We start from the raw sequence: 13,958 nt of genomic DNA, 5'->3' as shown, positions 1-13,958 counted from the left end.
AAAGCCGCAGATACCCTCGAAAAAATGTAGTTCACTGTCTCCTTCTATAGTTTTACCCAGTCACATGGAGCAATTTTATTGCATTTGAAATAACCGTCTGATTCTAGAAGGTTGCCTCTGGTGCATTATAGCCTGCATGGCTGCCGCGCCCGAAAAAATCTGAATCCCGTTGGCTGTTTTCTTCGTATGGTTTGAAAAATATCGAGGGGGGCCTTCGGGTCTCGTTGTATTAATTGGTCATATAAAGGCAAGTCGTATATATATATATATCGCACGAAACCGAAATTTAACGCACTTGTCGCAAAGTTGCAAGTCAAACAGAGACAACTGGAAAGTAGATAGACAGATTAGCGTATGCGAAGAAACAAATCGAAATCTCGTTTCTTTTTCCTAACCATTTCTACAGATCAGTACAGCGCTATCACAGCTGCCTAGACGCTGCGGTTCGCGGTGAATCGTGCGAAAAGGACGACGAGCTCAGGAGACATGCCAAGTATTTTCGCAACGTGTTGACCTTCAAGTACAGTGACCTCTGCCCCGCGGAGTTGGGACTTCCTGCTCTGAAACCCAGAGGTAAGCCCATGCGTGTGTACTAAGCGTGCAAAAAATGGATTGAAAAGTGATTTCAGTTTCTTCGCAGCAGAAAGAAGACTGTTAGACAGACAACGGTTCAGAATATGAATCGAGATAGCCCTGCTCATGGAAAGATCAGGTCTCCTTTGAATGAAACGAGCACTGCTATTTTTAATAACCGAGAATTTACTATTTTAAATTATGCATAATGAGTCACAAAAAATTGTAGTCGGCTCCCCCTGCGGCCAATACATTTCAACACCCCGCAGCGACACCACATACCCGAGCACGTGAGGTTTGGACCCTCCCGCGTGTAGCCGTGCTTGGCTTAACCGTGTCTGGGGAAAGGAGGATCCTAGGGTTTGAGCCGATGCTGGGTGTTCGGACCCTTAAGGCGGTGGATGCAACGCACCCCCTCGGCCTCTGCTTCGCATAGATGGCACCTCCATACTGACTCACCTGGAAGTAATCGGCAGTCGCCTTTTCTTGTCCTTTTCTCCAATGTTCGTCTTTATCCCTCGCCTTTTCATCTTTCCTGTCTTCTTTTCGCTTCTACTCTTTTCTGAATGTCTGGGCGGCAAGGGTTAACCTGGTGTAGCTATCCAACCTTGGGCATCTTAGGTTATAACGGCGATGCATGGCTGGCGTCTGCAGCTATTCTAGCAACCTTTTAGCGTCCCCTTGTTGGGCTCGCTAGTGGGTGGCCTACCATCTCCGCCAAATTTTCCAATTTTATATGGCAAATGCTTTCCTCCTTACCTGAGATGAAACATTGTTTTTTTTTCCTGCAACCAAAACATTATTTTCCGAAGTACAACGTTGTACACAGCTAGCACCTGAATGATCTCGCCATTTCTTGTAGCAAAATCATTTACGGAAGCAATCGGTCCATGTTATTAAGTAACGAAGATGAGAAACAGCGATGTTCTTGAAATTCGCGAGAAACTACATTATGACAAACTCTCAAAACTCGTAGAATTTGGAGACATTCAAGTTCAAGTGGGTCCACATAGGTCGATGAAACACAGTGCGGGGTTTCATCTCGAAAGATGACCTTCTCGAACTAAGTGAAAGTGAATTACATGAAGAATGGCAAGAGCAGAACGTCGTTAAGGTACAAAGGATAACGATAAGGCGAGATGACAAGCAAATACCGATCAAGCATACAATCATTACTTGTGGAAGCAGTAGTTTACCAGAATCAATAGAAAGCGGTTACTGTAAGCTTCGCGTCAGGCCGTATACCCCAAATCCGCGTGGATGCTTCAGGTGTCAGCAATTTGGGCGTTGGTCGAAGAGCTGCAGAGGACGCGCTAATTGTGTAGAGTGTATTCTTTCTGAACACGCTTCTGATATCTGCACTTCAGCAAGCCGCTATGGCAGCTGTAAAGATCACCCGCCTACTGGCGATCGTGCCCCTCGTGGAAAAAAGAGAAACAAATCATAGAACTGAAAGTCAAACTTAACCTATCTTTCTCAGAGGCACGTTATGCGTTTCTCACTACACAATCAGCCCAGTCCTTCCAACACCGATGTGACGCACCGGGGGCAGTGCCACATCTTTCGGCGGCCGCCCAAGTCACGCCGTTAGTCCCCCTGGCAGTAGCAGCAAGCCCTGCTCTGCGTCTAGCCATGAATGACCAGCAGAACTCCGGGCCTGCAGGTCCCAGGGCCTGTGGAGACAGGCCCGGAAGAACACATGGTGTGCCCGCCGAGCGGGCGTCATCCAGCGCCTCTGAAGAGGCGATGGATGCAAGCAGCGCTACTCCGGCGTCTCAAATGCCGAACGAGCGGCGTAGCTCCGTGGAGCGGACCGAGAAGAAAGATAAATCCAGTATCATGGGGCCTGGACAATTCTCGTGAGCTAACTTAACGACTCTTTCTTCACGCACAGCACAAAACACTTCCAATATGGCTATACAGATAATACAATGGAATGTGAGAGCTCTACTCCACCATCTCGATGATATAAAGGAACTCCTACATAAGTTTATTCCAACGGTGCTGTGTGTGCAAGAAAGACATCTCAATTCTACGCACACAAATTTTCTTCTGCAATATGCGATTTACCGCAAAGACCGCAATAATGGCCTTGCCTCGTCGGGCGGTGTGGCCATAATCGTAGATAAGGTTGTCGCCTGCCAGCATTTGAACTGACAAACGCCCCTTGAAGCAGTTGCAAACAGAGCTGTGCTATTTAATAAGCTTGTCACAGTTAGCAATTTGTACATCTCTTCCTGCTATCAACTTTCCAAAGCAGAATTCCACAGTTTTATCATAGCACTCCCCGAACCTTTCATTATAGTAGGTGATTGAAATGCACATAACACCCTCTGGGGAGATTCTTGTTGTGAGGCGACGGGGCGCATATTACAAAACTCATTCTCCACAAGCGCACGCTTACTTAAATAAGAGCCCACATCCTACAGCGTGACAAACAAAACCTCATAGATTTAAGCATCACATCAAGTACACTCGTAGCATACCTGGAGTCCAACGTAATCAAAAATCAATATGGGAGTGATCATTTCCCAATTGTCCTAAAATTAACCAAACGTGATAACTGTTCACCACATATGCCCCGTTCGAAGGTCGACTGTGCCGCGGCTGGAAACGATACAGAGAGCTGACACATTTGACCTGGGACGACATCTTTACTCTCCCTATCGATGACGCACTGTCATATTTGACGTCGTTTACAACTGATGCTTCGTCAATATGTGTCCATGAAGCTAATGGATCGCCCTCTAAACGGACTATCTTGTGGAATGAGGAGTGTAGGATGCTCACAAAAATCAAAATAAGGCTTGGCGTCACCTTCGCGACTCTCGAACTTCTGAGAACTTGATAAGCTTCAAGAAAAAGTCAGAAGGTAGAAGAACGCGGCGTCGTGCCAAAAGGGGCGGCGAGCAAAAATACATCTCTAGCATTAATTTATGTACAGACGAAAGAAAAAACCCGGAACAGGGTAAACAAAATAAAAGGCCGCGAAAATCATCTTCTACAATTGATAAGTACACAAGGAGACACACTTATTGACCAAGCTTATTCTCTAGGGGCGCATTTTGAACAGATTTCTAGTACAACCCACTACTCAGATTCGTTTCTGAGACACCGATAATAAGCGGAGCGACTCCCTCTGGATCAGAAAGAAAATGGAAACAAAAACTTACAACTGTCTATTCAACATGGCGGAATTTCAGGCTTCACTAAATGGTTGTAACACGTCCACTCCAGGGAGCGACAGAATACTATATGAACTGATCAAACCCGTACACCCTGAAACCCACAAAATACTATTGTCACTATTAAACTCCGTGTTCTCTACCGGCTGCATTCCGTCCGCCTAGAAAGAAGCAATAATTATTCCAATATTAGAAGACGACAAAGACCCAACTTCGGTCAGCAGATATAGGTTTATAGACTTGACAAGTTGCCTATGCAAATTGTTCGAGAAAATGTTGAACCGGCGCCTCCTTCATTTCCTTGAAAGTAACAAACTATTAAATCCTCTACAGTGTGCTCTCAGGGAAGGTAGATCTACAACTGATCGCCTTGTCCGCATCGAAACGAATATTCGTGATACTTTTGTGCATAAGGAGTTGTTCTTGTCAGTATTTATTGATATAGAGAAGGCATATGACACCACCTGGCACTTCGGAATTCTCCGTGATCTGGCTGAAATAGGAATCGAAGGCAATTTACTGAATGTCATCCAAAGTTACCTGTCTAACTGCACGTTACGTGTTAGAGTTGGTAATGTGCTGTGTCGTCTATTTACACAGGAAACAGGTGTACCACAAGGTGCTGTGCTTAGCTGCACTCTATTCGTTGCAAGAACGAACTCGCTCCATACTATCATACCATGTATAATGTTTCATTCTGTGTATGTGGATGACGTACAAATAGGTTTTAAATCATGTAGTATTTACATCTGTGTGCGACGTGTAGATGTTGGGCTGAAGACAACGGGCTTTAATTAAATTCGCAATAAAGCACGTGTGTTCTCTTCTCGAACAAGAGAGGTATATCATCTGACCACGGTATTAATCTTAATCGACAACTGCTCCATTTGAGCTACGGACGTAATTTCGGTCCTCATTTTACACTCTAAATTAAAATTTATTCCCACTAGAAATACGTGAAACCGATGTGCATGAAGACAATGAATCTACTGTAGCTCTTGTCCCGCACATCTGGAGAAGTTACACAAGGTACCTCTCGAGGTTATATAGAAGTATTGTAAGGTCATGCCTTGACTACGGAGCTATAGTGCATAACTCTGCTACGCTTAGTGCCTTGAAGATGCTGGATTCGATTCACTACTTGCCTATCCGTCTTGCTACAGGTGCTTTCAAGACTAGTTCTGTAGAAGCTTGTTCATTGAACGCAACGAATACTCTCTGCATCTAAAAAGGACATATTTAACTTTCTTTTACGCCCTGAAAGTTAAATCAGATATTCAACATCCATGTCATTTTTCTGTTCGCGTCTTGTCCACTGCCAGGCTGTTTCGTAACCATCCAGTCATCCGGCCTCCTCTGTACTTCTGGTTGGAAGCACTCTCAGAAAAAACAGGAGTCCCTGTTTTAAATAATGTCCTAATGGCTCCTACTCGGCTTCCACCGCCTTGGGAGTGGCAAAATATCCAGTGTGAAACCTCTTAGAAATATTGAAACGAGCACTTGAGACTCACATACAATCGAATTTTTTTGAACTTAAGGATAAGTATTCCTGTGACGTTAGTGTTGAAGCACTGAACGATAATTTTATGGGCATCGTTAAATAACGTGGAATAGAAGTCGGTGGTAACTTAGTTAGACAGGATACCGGTAAGCTATCGCAGGAGACCAATGATTTGATTAAGAAACGCCAATGTATGAAAGCCTCTAACTCTACAGCTAGAATATGAGTGGCAGAACTTTCAAAGTTAATCAGTAAGCGTAACACAGCTGATATAAGGAAGTATAATATGGATAGAATTTAGCATGCTGTCAGAAACGGAGGAGGCCTCTAAGCAGTGAAGTATCTAAGTATAGGCAAGAATCAGATCTATGCGTCAAGAGACAAAGCCGGCAATATCATTACTAATACGGATAAAATAGTTCAAGTGGCTGAGGAGTTCTATAGAGAATTATACAGTACAAGTGGAACCCAGGCCGTTAATGGAAGATGGAATAGTCTAGAGGAGTTTGACATCCCACAAGTAACGCCGGAAGAAGGAAAAAAAAGCCATGGGAGCTATGCAAAGGGGAAAGGCAGCTGGGGAGGATCAGGTGACAGCAGATTTGTTGATGGATGGTGGGCAGATTGTTCTAGAGAAACTGGCCACCCTATATACGCAATCAGGCACGTACCCAGGATTTTTTTTCGGGGGGGGGCCCACCACCTCCATCATCATCATCATCATCAGCCTGTTTTATGTCCACTGCAGGATGAAGGCCTCTCCCTGCGATCTCCAATTACCCCTGTCCTGCGCCAACCGATTCCAACTAGCGCCCGCGAATTTCCTAATTTCATCGCTCCACCTAGTGTTTTGTCGTCCTCGATTGCGTTTCCCTTCTCTTGGTACCCATTCTGTAACCCTAATGATCCAACGGTTATCTAACCGGCGCATTACATGAGCTGCCCAGCTACATTTTTTCCTCTTGATGTAAATTAGAATATCGTCTATACCCGTTCGCTCTCTGATCCAAACCGCTCTCTTTCTCTCTCAACGTTATGCCTAGCAATCTTCGTTCGATCGCTCTTTGCGCGGTCCTTAACTTGCTCTGAAGTCTCTGCCCCATATGTCAGCACTGGCAAAATGCACTGATTGCACACCTTACTTTTCAATAATAATGGTAAGCTTCCAGTCAGGAGCTGGTAATGTCTGCCGTATGCGATCCAACCTATCTCTATTCTTCTGTGAATTTCCTTCTCATGATCAGGGTTCCCTGTGATTAATTGACCTAGGTAAACGTACTCCTTCACAGTCTCTAGTGGCCGACTGGCGATCCTGATCTCTTGTTCTATGCCCGGCTATTTATCATTATCTTAATCTTCTGCATATTAATATTCAACCGCACTCTTACACTCTCTTTGTTAAGGTCGCCAATCATTTGTTGTAACTCGTCTGCATTGTTGTTGAATAGAACAATGTCATCGGCATACCGAAGGTTGCTGAGACATTTGCCGTCGATCTTTACTCCTAAGCCTTCCCAGTTTAATAGCTTGAATTCTAAGCACGCAGTGAATAGCTTTGGAGAAATTGTGTCTCCCTGTCTGACCCCTTTCTCTATAGGTATCTCCCTGCTTTTCTTGTGTAGAATTAAGGTAGCTGTAGAACCTCTGTACATATTCTTACGCGAAGGACGAGTCAGTAAGATGAGAAACTATTTACAGGTTATATTTACAACAACGGTTGCAGCGCTGACCGGTTAGATTCACAGCGCGAGCCAAGTTCGTTCTTCCTCCTCTTTTCTGGAGTGATGGCGCCTACGCGCTTCGTTCCAACAAAGAAATACCACACGCATGTAGCAATGTTTTCCAAGCTTTTACGTAAGCGTTCTGTACTCCTTGATTACGTAGTGCCTCTACGATTGCTGGTATCTCTACTGAATCAAATGCCTTTTCGTAATCTATATAAGCCACATAGAGAGGCTTATTGTACTCTGCAGATTTCGCGATAACCTGATTGATGACATGGATGTGATCCATTGTAAAGTATCTCTTCCTGAAGCCAGCCTGTTCCCTTGGTTCACAAAATCCAGTGATGCGCTTATTCTATTGAAGATTATTTTGGTAAATATTTTATATAATACTGGGAGCAAGCTAATGGTCCCATAATTTTTCAATTCTTTAACGTCTCCTTTTTTGTAGATTAATAGAATGTCTGCATTCTTCCAGTTTTCTGGGACCCTTGCAGTCGATAGACACTTCGTATAAAGAGTCGCCAGTTTTCCAAGCATTATGTCTCCTCCATCTTTGATTAAATCGACTGTTATTCCACCTTCTCCTCCCGCTCTTCATCGTTTCATGTCTTGCAGGGCCCTTCTGACCTCATCGCTAGTTATAGGAGAGTTTCTGTATCCTGTTCAGTACTGTGTCTAAGTGAGGTATCGTGACTCCTCTGGGTACTGTATACAGGTCAGCTTAGAATTTTTCCGCTGCTTTTACTATATCTTCGAGATTGCTGATGATATTATCCTTCTTATCTTTTAGTGCATATATCATGGTTTGTCCTATGCCAGTTTTTTTTTTTTTTTACTGATTTCAGGCTGCGTTCATTTTTTACGGCTTCTTTAGTCTTTCTCATGTTATAGTTTCGAATATCAGTTATTTTCGCCTTGTTGATCAGTTTTGATAGTTCCGTGAATTGCGTAACGCTGTGCGGCCGCCAGTCCCATACAACCGCGTAGAGCGCAGGACTCTGCGATTCTAGACGTACTGCGCTCACCGCGAAAGGTTAGAAACACACCCACATAAGCACAGCAGAGAAGCGGCTACGTGAGGCGGTTCAACCGATAACTGTAGAAGCGTCATTCAAAACAAGTAATTGTTCTCCACTTCCGGCGGCGTTTTCTCTATTTCCTATTTAAATAAAAAGATGTTGATTCATAAATATTCTCATAAACAACGGTTAACTTTTTTATTATTCGCTTTTGCTCGCAGTTTAGTTGTTGCCTTGGCTCTCTCCCTCAGTAGATCGCTTAATTTCTCAACTCCTTGCGATTTTTGTTTCCAGTTGCCAATTTTGCACGAAAAGTGCTATACAATTAGGGAAAAACAGACGAGGTAACGGGCGACAGTCATCTTGCTTATGGGTTTAAGGGTTATTGCAGGGTTTCATGATGGACGCTCTTTCACATTATTTTATTTCCCACCTTATCTAACCCATATCACGTGTATATGGTTCCGGGCAGCGCTTGCGGTGCATCTGCCAGCGTCGCGGCGAGCCGTAACTCAAGGAAATAATGAAGCAAAGGGATAAGTTAAACGCAACTGGCGTTTTCTCCGGCCGCAACTCGTTCCATGAGAGTACAGACCAGCTGAGTAACAGCCGCATCCCTCTCCTGGTCCCAGGATCAGCCTAAACAAAGAAGGTTGAACTAACAAAAGCAACAGCTATGCGCGTGACGGTTGAATAGATGGTGACAACTGAACGCATCTCGAGTTAATTGCGCGGGTGCGGAATCTATGAGAAAACCGTCCTTCACATTACAAGAGATGCCGATAACTACCGCCATCTAAAAGGAGTGAAAAAGGCAGCATAATGCTGACAAGTCTCAACATTGATCTGGCGGCGCTTTAGGAATGTGTGAGGAGTGGTGGCGTGGGGGGGGGGGGGGGGGGGGGTATGTCACTTAATTTCGGGGGGGGCCCGGGCCCCCCCGGGCCCCCCCTTGGGTACGTGCCTGTACGCAATGCCTCATCACCTCGAGCGTGCCGTAATCTTGGAAAAACGCTAACATAATCCTAATCCATAAGAAAGGGGACGCCAACGACTTGAAAAATTATAGACCGATCAGCTTACTGTAATCGCAAATAGAATGAGGAACGCCTTAGACTTCTGTCAAGCAAAGGACCAGGCAGGATTCCGTAAAGGCTACTCAACAATAGACCATATTCACACTATCAATCAGGTGATAGAGAAATGTGCGGAATATAACCAACCCTTATATATAGCTTTCATTGATTACGATAAAGCGTTTGATTCTGTCGAAACCTCTGCAGTCATGGAGGCATTACGGAATCAGGGTGTAGACGAGCCGTATGTAAAAATACTGAAACATATCTATAGGGGCTCCACAGCCACCGTAGTCCTCCATAAAGAAAGCAACAAAATCCCAATAAAGAAAGGCGTCAGGCAGGGAGATACGATCTATCCAATGCTATTGACAGCGTGTTTACGGGAGGTATTCAGAGACCTGGATTGGGAAGAATTGGGGATAAAAGTTAATGGAGAATACCTCAGTAACTTGCGATTCGCTGATGATATTGCGTTGCTTAGTAACTCAGGGGACCAATTGCAATGCATGCTCACTGACCTGGAGAGGCAAAGCCGAAGGATGGGTCTAAAGATTAATCTGCAGAAAACTAAAGTAATGTTTAACAGTCTTGGAAGAGAACAGAAGTTTACGATAGGTAGCGAAGTGGTAGGAAGTGGCAGTGGAATACATCTACTTAGGGCAGGTAGTGACCGCGGATCCGGATCATGAGACTGAAATAGTCAGAAGATTAAGAATGGGCTGGGGTGCGTTTGGCAGGAATTCTCAGATCATGAACAGCAGGTTTCCATTATTCCTCTAGAGAAAAGTGCATAACAGCTGTGTCTTACCGGTACTCACCTGCGGGGCAGAAAGCTGGAGGCTTATGGAAAAGGTTCTACTTAAATTGAGGACGACGCAACGAGCTATGGAAAGAAGAATGATGGGTGTAACGTTTAGGGACAAAAAAGAGTAGATCGGGTGAGGGAACAAACGCGAGTTAATGACATCTTAGTTGAAATCAAGAAAAAGAAATGGGCAAGGGCAGGACATGTAATGAGGAGGGAAGATAACCGATGGTCGTTAAGGGTTACGGACTGGATTCCAAGGGAAGGGAAGCGGAGCAGGGGGCGGCAGAAAGTTAGGTGGGCGGGGGAGATCAAGAAGTTTCCAGGGACGACACGGCCACAATTAGTACATGATCGGGGTTGTTGGAGAAGTATGGGAGAGGTCTTTGCCCTGCAGGGGGCGTAACCAGGCTGATGATGATGATGATGTTTAGGACGCAATGTTTGGAAGCATTATGTTTAAGTCACACAGGGCGGACATTGTGTCGAATCATTAGGTTTTCGCCAACTATGGCGCCAACAACCGCCAAGAGTATGTGATGAGATGTTGATGGAATTGAAAAGACCAAGTCTTATACACCATAAATTCGAGCTTGGTGGTGTAAGCGTGAATTATCGTTTAAAATTGGCGCAGAAAGTCGCGAAACACGATGTGTCGTGTCCATTTGCGGTACAAACTTGGTACTAGAGCCGGATTCTGACCACGTAGGCAGAGATTACGCAATTCCGCTGTTATGTGTCTGTCACGTATCGTTTTCGCAGTGTTTGTAGTATATAGGCGCTTGCGCTTCGCGGATTCGATCTGAAAAAGTTCAGACAAACAAGCGGCACTTCCTTCGCGGCAACGAGTGGAACGGGATAACAATGACCGTCGCAAGCCGTAATATCGCTTATTGCATGTCGGCGCACATTAGTGCTTTTGTTGTTGTAACTTGCAATACTAAATCTTTGTTTCTTTTGACTAGAAAAGTGGCTCTACCTTTACGTAACGGCTTGTGGTGATGGGCAGCAGTGGCGTAGCCAGGAGGGGGCACACCGGGCACGTGCCCCCTCCCCCTATATTTCTGTTTTAGTAGCGCCTCCCCACTAACAGTCTCTCTTCAAGGGCACCCCCCATAGGTATCGTTTAATATTGCAGTCTTTGTTTTACAAAGGCGTTTGTCGTAGTAGGCTCTATGAATTTGGCGTATGAGTGAGTACGCCAAATTCTATGGTCCCCCTGTGAGAACAATTTGTGGTCGGTAAAGATGGACTACCGTATTAAAAATGGCAAAGGCGGACTACATTGTAAGGCTAGAAAATATCGTGTCAGCGCTTCTGTAATGTCAAGCGTCCTCTGACGGCCGAAACCGCCCCGTGCACGCCTGGTACCTCCTCAAGTAAAGGTTCTCCGCGCAATGGGGACCGCGAGTGGCAGCTCGGCAGAGCAGTCGTGCCAGGAGGACAAGGCGACCAAGGAGTTCTTCGCCTGCGGCCTCCTCTTCAGCGTCATTGTGAGCCACAACCCGCCCAAGGAGAGGATCTGCAGGTGAGTCTGTCACCGACGCTTACACACCCATGGAGGAAGGGAAAAACGAGGAGGGAGCATTGGGTGACACGAATGGAGCCAGACAAGTCGGTTAAGGTGAATGAAAAAGTCGGAACGCGGTACAACCTCTAGTTGAAGTGGATCAAAGACAATGTATTCCTGATAATTCTGGGGGGTGAGAATGGGATGTAAAATTTAGCCTGCAATACGCTACAAATAACTTGCTAAATAAGATAAATGAACAAGAAAGAAACAGAATACAGGCATATAATCAACATTTATTAATGTAATTGTTTGAATCGCCATGTACGTCGATCTTGCCTTCCTGAGCGTCGACGCTTACCAACGCGAACATGCAACGGAAACGGCTTTAGACTGTGTCGTCTCCGGGATAGGCTCATATTTTTTTTAAAAAGCTGTGCTTTCTCCGGACTCGGCCAACGAAAAAGGCTATAAATCCAGATTTTCATACTGAATTAACGCGGCAACTCACTAAAGAAGACATCTCCAAAACTCACCTACATTGTGCTGCTCTCTCGCTAACCCCCATATTTAGAAACACACCTTCTGTTGAAGCCCATGCTTGTCCTGATCAAAGTGACGCCTGGCGTGAAGGTATATACGATGTTCAATCCGTGTCCTTCGGTGCGTTCACGACAGTCTGTGGCCTGTCGTGAACGTAACTTGAAACGTGGGCTTCCAGTTAAGACGTATTTCCGAATACGGGGCTAAGTTACCGACATTGTTTTTTTTTTTTTGTAGGGCGTACAGGAACATGGAGAAGTGTACGAGGGACCTCCAGTGTCCGAACTCTGTGGCCACCTTCAACGTTCACTCCATGCGCGTGGCGGACGTGCTGCTTAGCCCGTACGACAAGTACTGCCGCGGCTTCGCGGGTTCGGACATGATGAACCGTACCGTGCCGCCGCCACCCGCGCCCACGACCCCGCCGGTATGCGACGAGGAGGTGTACCTGCAGCAGTACTTCGAGTGTGGCCTCATGTACATGTTCGGCTTGCCCGGGGCTAACGAGACCGAGTACAGGACTAACAAGAGCCTTATTTGCGCGTAAGTGTATACGTGGCGGAAAAGCCTTGTCCACTCACTTATACCCAGCGTTTCAGCGATGACTTCAAGCTCGTGAAGGAACGCTGCGCCAAGGATAACGTTGGTATTGCTCGGCGATGCCTTTATACCTGCAAGCTCTCCCCAATTTTTCGTTATGTTTACGAATGTGGGCCCGTTTTGAGATTTCACGAATGTTGCATCAGATTTTACGCAAGCTAATCTTATTTGCGAGAATGTTAGCACGGCGTTCGCCGTGACTTCGGCTTCAAGTGTCGTGATGGCGACAGGATGCAAGATAGATAATTGCTTCAATCAAGTTTATGCAAACTATTTATTGAAGCAGGCGAAATTGTCCGTGTTCCCTGTGATGTAGAAACAGTTTGTTGCTTCTGATTATTTGATTTTCTGAGTTTGTAGCTCATCCATGTTCAGCGTCTAAAGTTAAATCCTCGTTACTAAAGTGCGTGTGCATCCCTGAAAATACGTGTACTTAGGGAAGCTGTAGAAAAATTAGCGCCATCTTCTCCCCCGCCTCCCACCGTGCGCAAGATGTGACGAATTATAATGTCCATAGAATGGCAGGTATTCCACGTTGCTCGTATCGGAGACATGGGAATTAGTTTTTTATGGCAGTTTCTTTTTCAAAGGAGAAAAAGAACAATGACAAGAAAGTGAGTCTTATCGAGCTTTTTACAGGCCTGGAAAACCTTACATAGCAAGCAATAAACAGCTTGAAATTACTCAAAAGAAAGGAATGGGGCAGAACAGAAGAAAACTGTACGTGTAATGAGTATGTTCAGCTTAGCAAGAGTATGTGATATCACGCAACCTTGCGTCAGCACCAAAAGTAGAAAATAATCTTCTAAAGTACAAAGTTTGTAAGCACGCCTACTATCACTTCGATAGTAGCTGCATAGCATTTTAGTTAATTATTCATCACAACTTCTCTTTTTAAATAACACTGTAGAACGAGAGGGAGGGAAAAAACTTAGGTCTTGATTTGAATGCAACAGCCATTTGAATACAACATACGAGGGCGAATCAGAACTACTTTGCCTCTATATTTATTAGCCGAAATCAGGTACATACTTGTAATTACAGATATACAGACTATTCCGCGTACGTTACAGTATTTTTCCACTTAGTCCCCACAGCGGTTCGCACAGTTGTCCCATCGCAGTACTAAATTGAGGTGTCTTTGAGGTACAATTCGTCCGGCTAGCTGCGCAACCACTGTCAGACTGATGGCGTGGCTTCGCTGCACACGAATCGCTGTCGCCAGTGTAATATGTGGAATTATTACGAGACACTAGGCACAGTCTAATTGCAGCGGCAGTACACGAACGCCGATCGCGCACACAGCAGCACAATAGCCGTCTTCATCGTCCTCCTCTTCACTACAATGGCCCCCGGGAGAGAAGAGGAGCTATCCTGGTGACTTACAGCGTAGGGGTAGGGGTCATAGTACGGCTT

At 45.3% G+C, this 13,958-nt stretch overlaps 1 protein-coding gene across 2 annotated transcripts in view; it reads left to right on the top strand.

Moving 5' to 3' along the window:
* Positions 1 to 375: 375 nt before the first annotated feature.
* Positions 376 to 13,958, top strand: part of LOC126518330 (uncharacterized) — a 156,352-nt gene continuing 142,769 nt past the window's right edge. The window contains exons 1-3 of one of the 2 annotated variants that reach the window (XM_055064121.2): positions 376 to 573; positions 11,275 to 11,417; positions 12,180 to 12,485. In XM_055064121.2, the coding sequence (XP_054920096.2) occupies positions 11,287 to 11,417; positions 12,180 to 12,485 (437 nt within the window). In that variant the 5' untranslated portion in view covers positions 376 to 573; positions 11,275 to 11,286. Of the gene's footprint in view, positions 574 to 11,269; positions 11,418 to 12,179; positions 12,486 to 13,958 lie in introns of both variants that reach the window. The other variant, XM_050168177.3, reaches the window with a different exon arrangement.

The sequence above is a fragment of the Dermacentor andersoni genome, chromosome 11, assembly GCF_023375885.2.
Source record: "Dermacentor andersoni chromosome 11, qqDerAnde1_hic_scaffold, whole genome shotgun sequence".
NCBI classification, from domain to species: Eukaryota; Metazoa; Arthropoda; class Arachnida; order Ixodida; family Ixodidae; genus Dermacentor; species Dermacentor andersoni.
The sequence above is the reverse complement of the archived record's forward strand: the minus strand, read 5'-3'. Positions and strand labels throughout refer to the sequence as shown.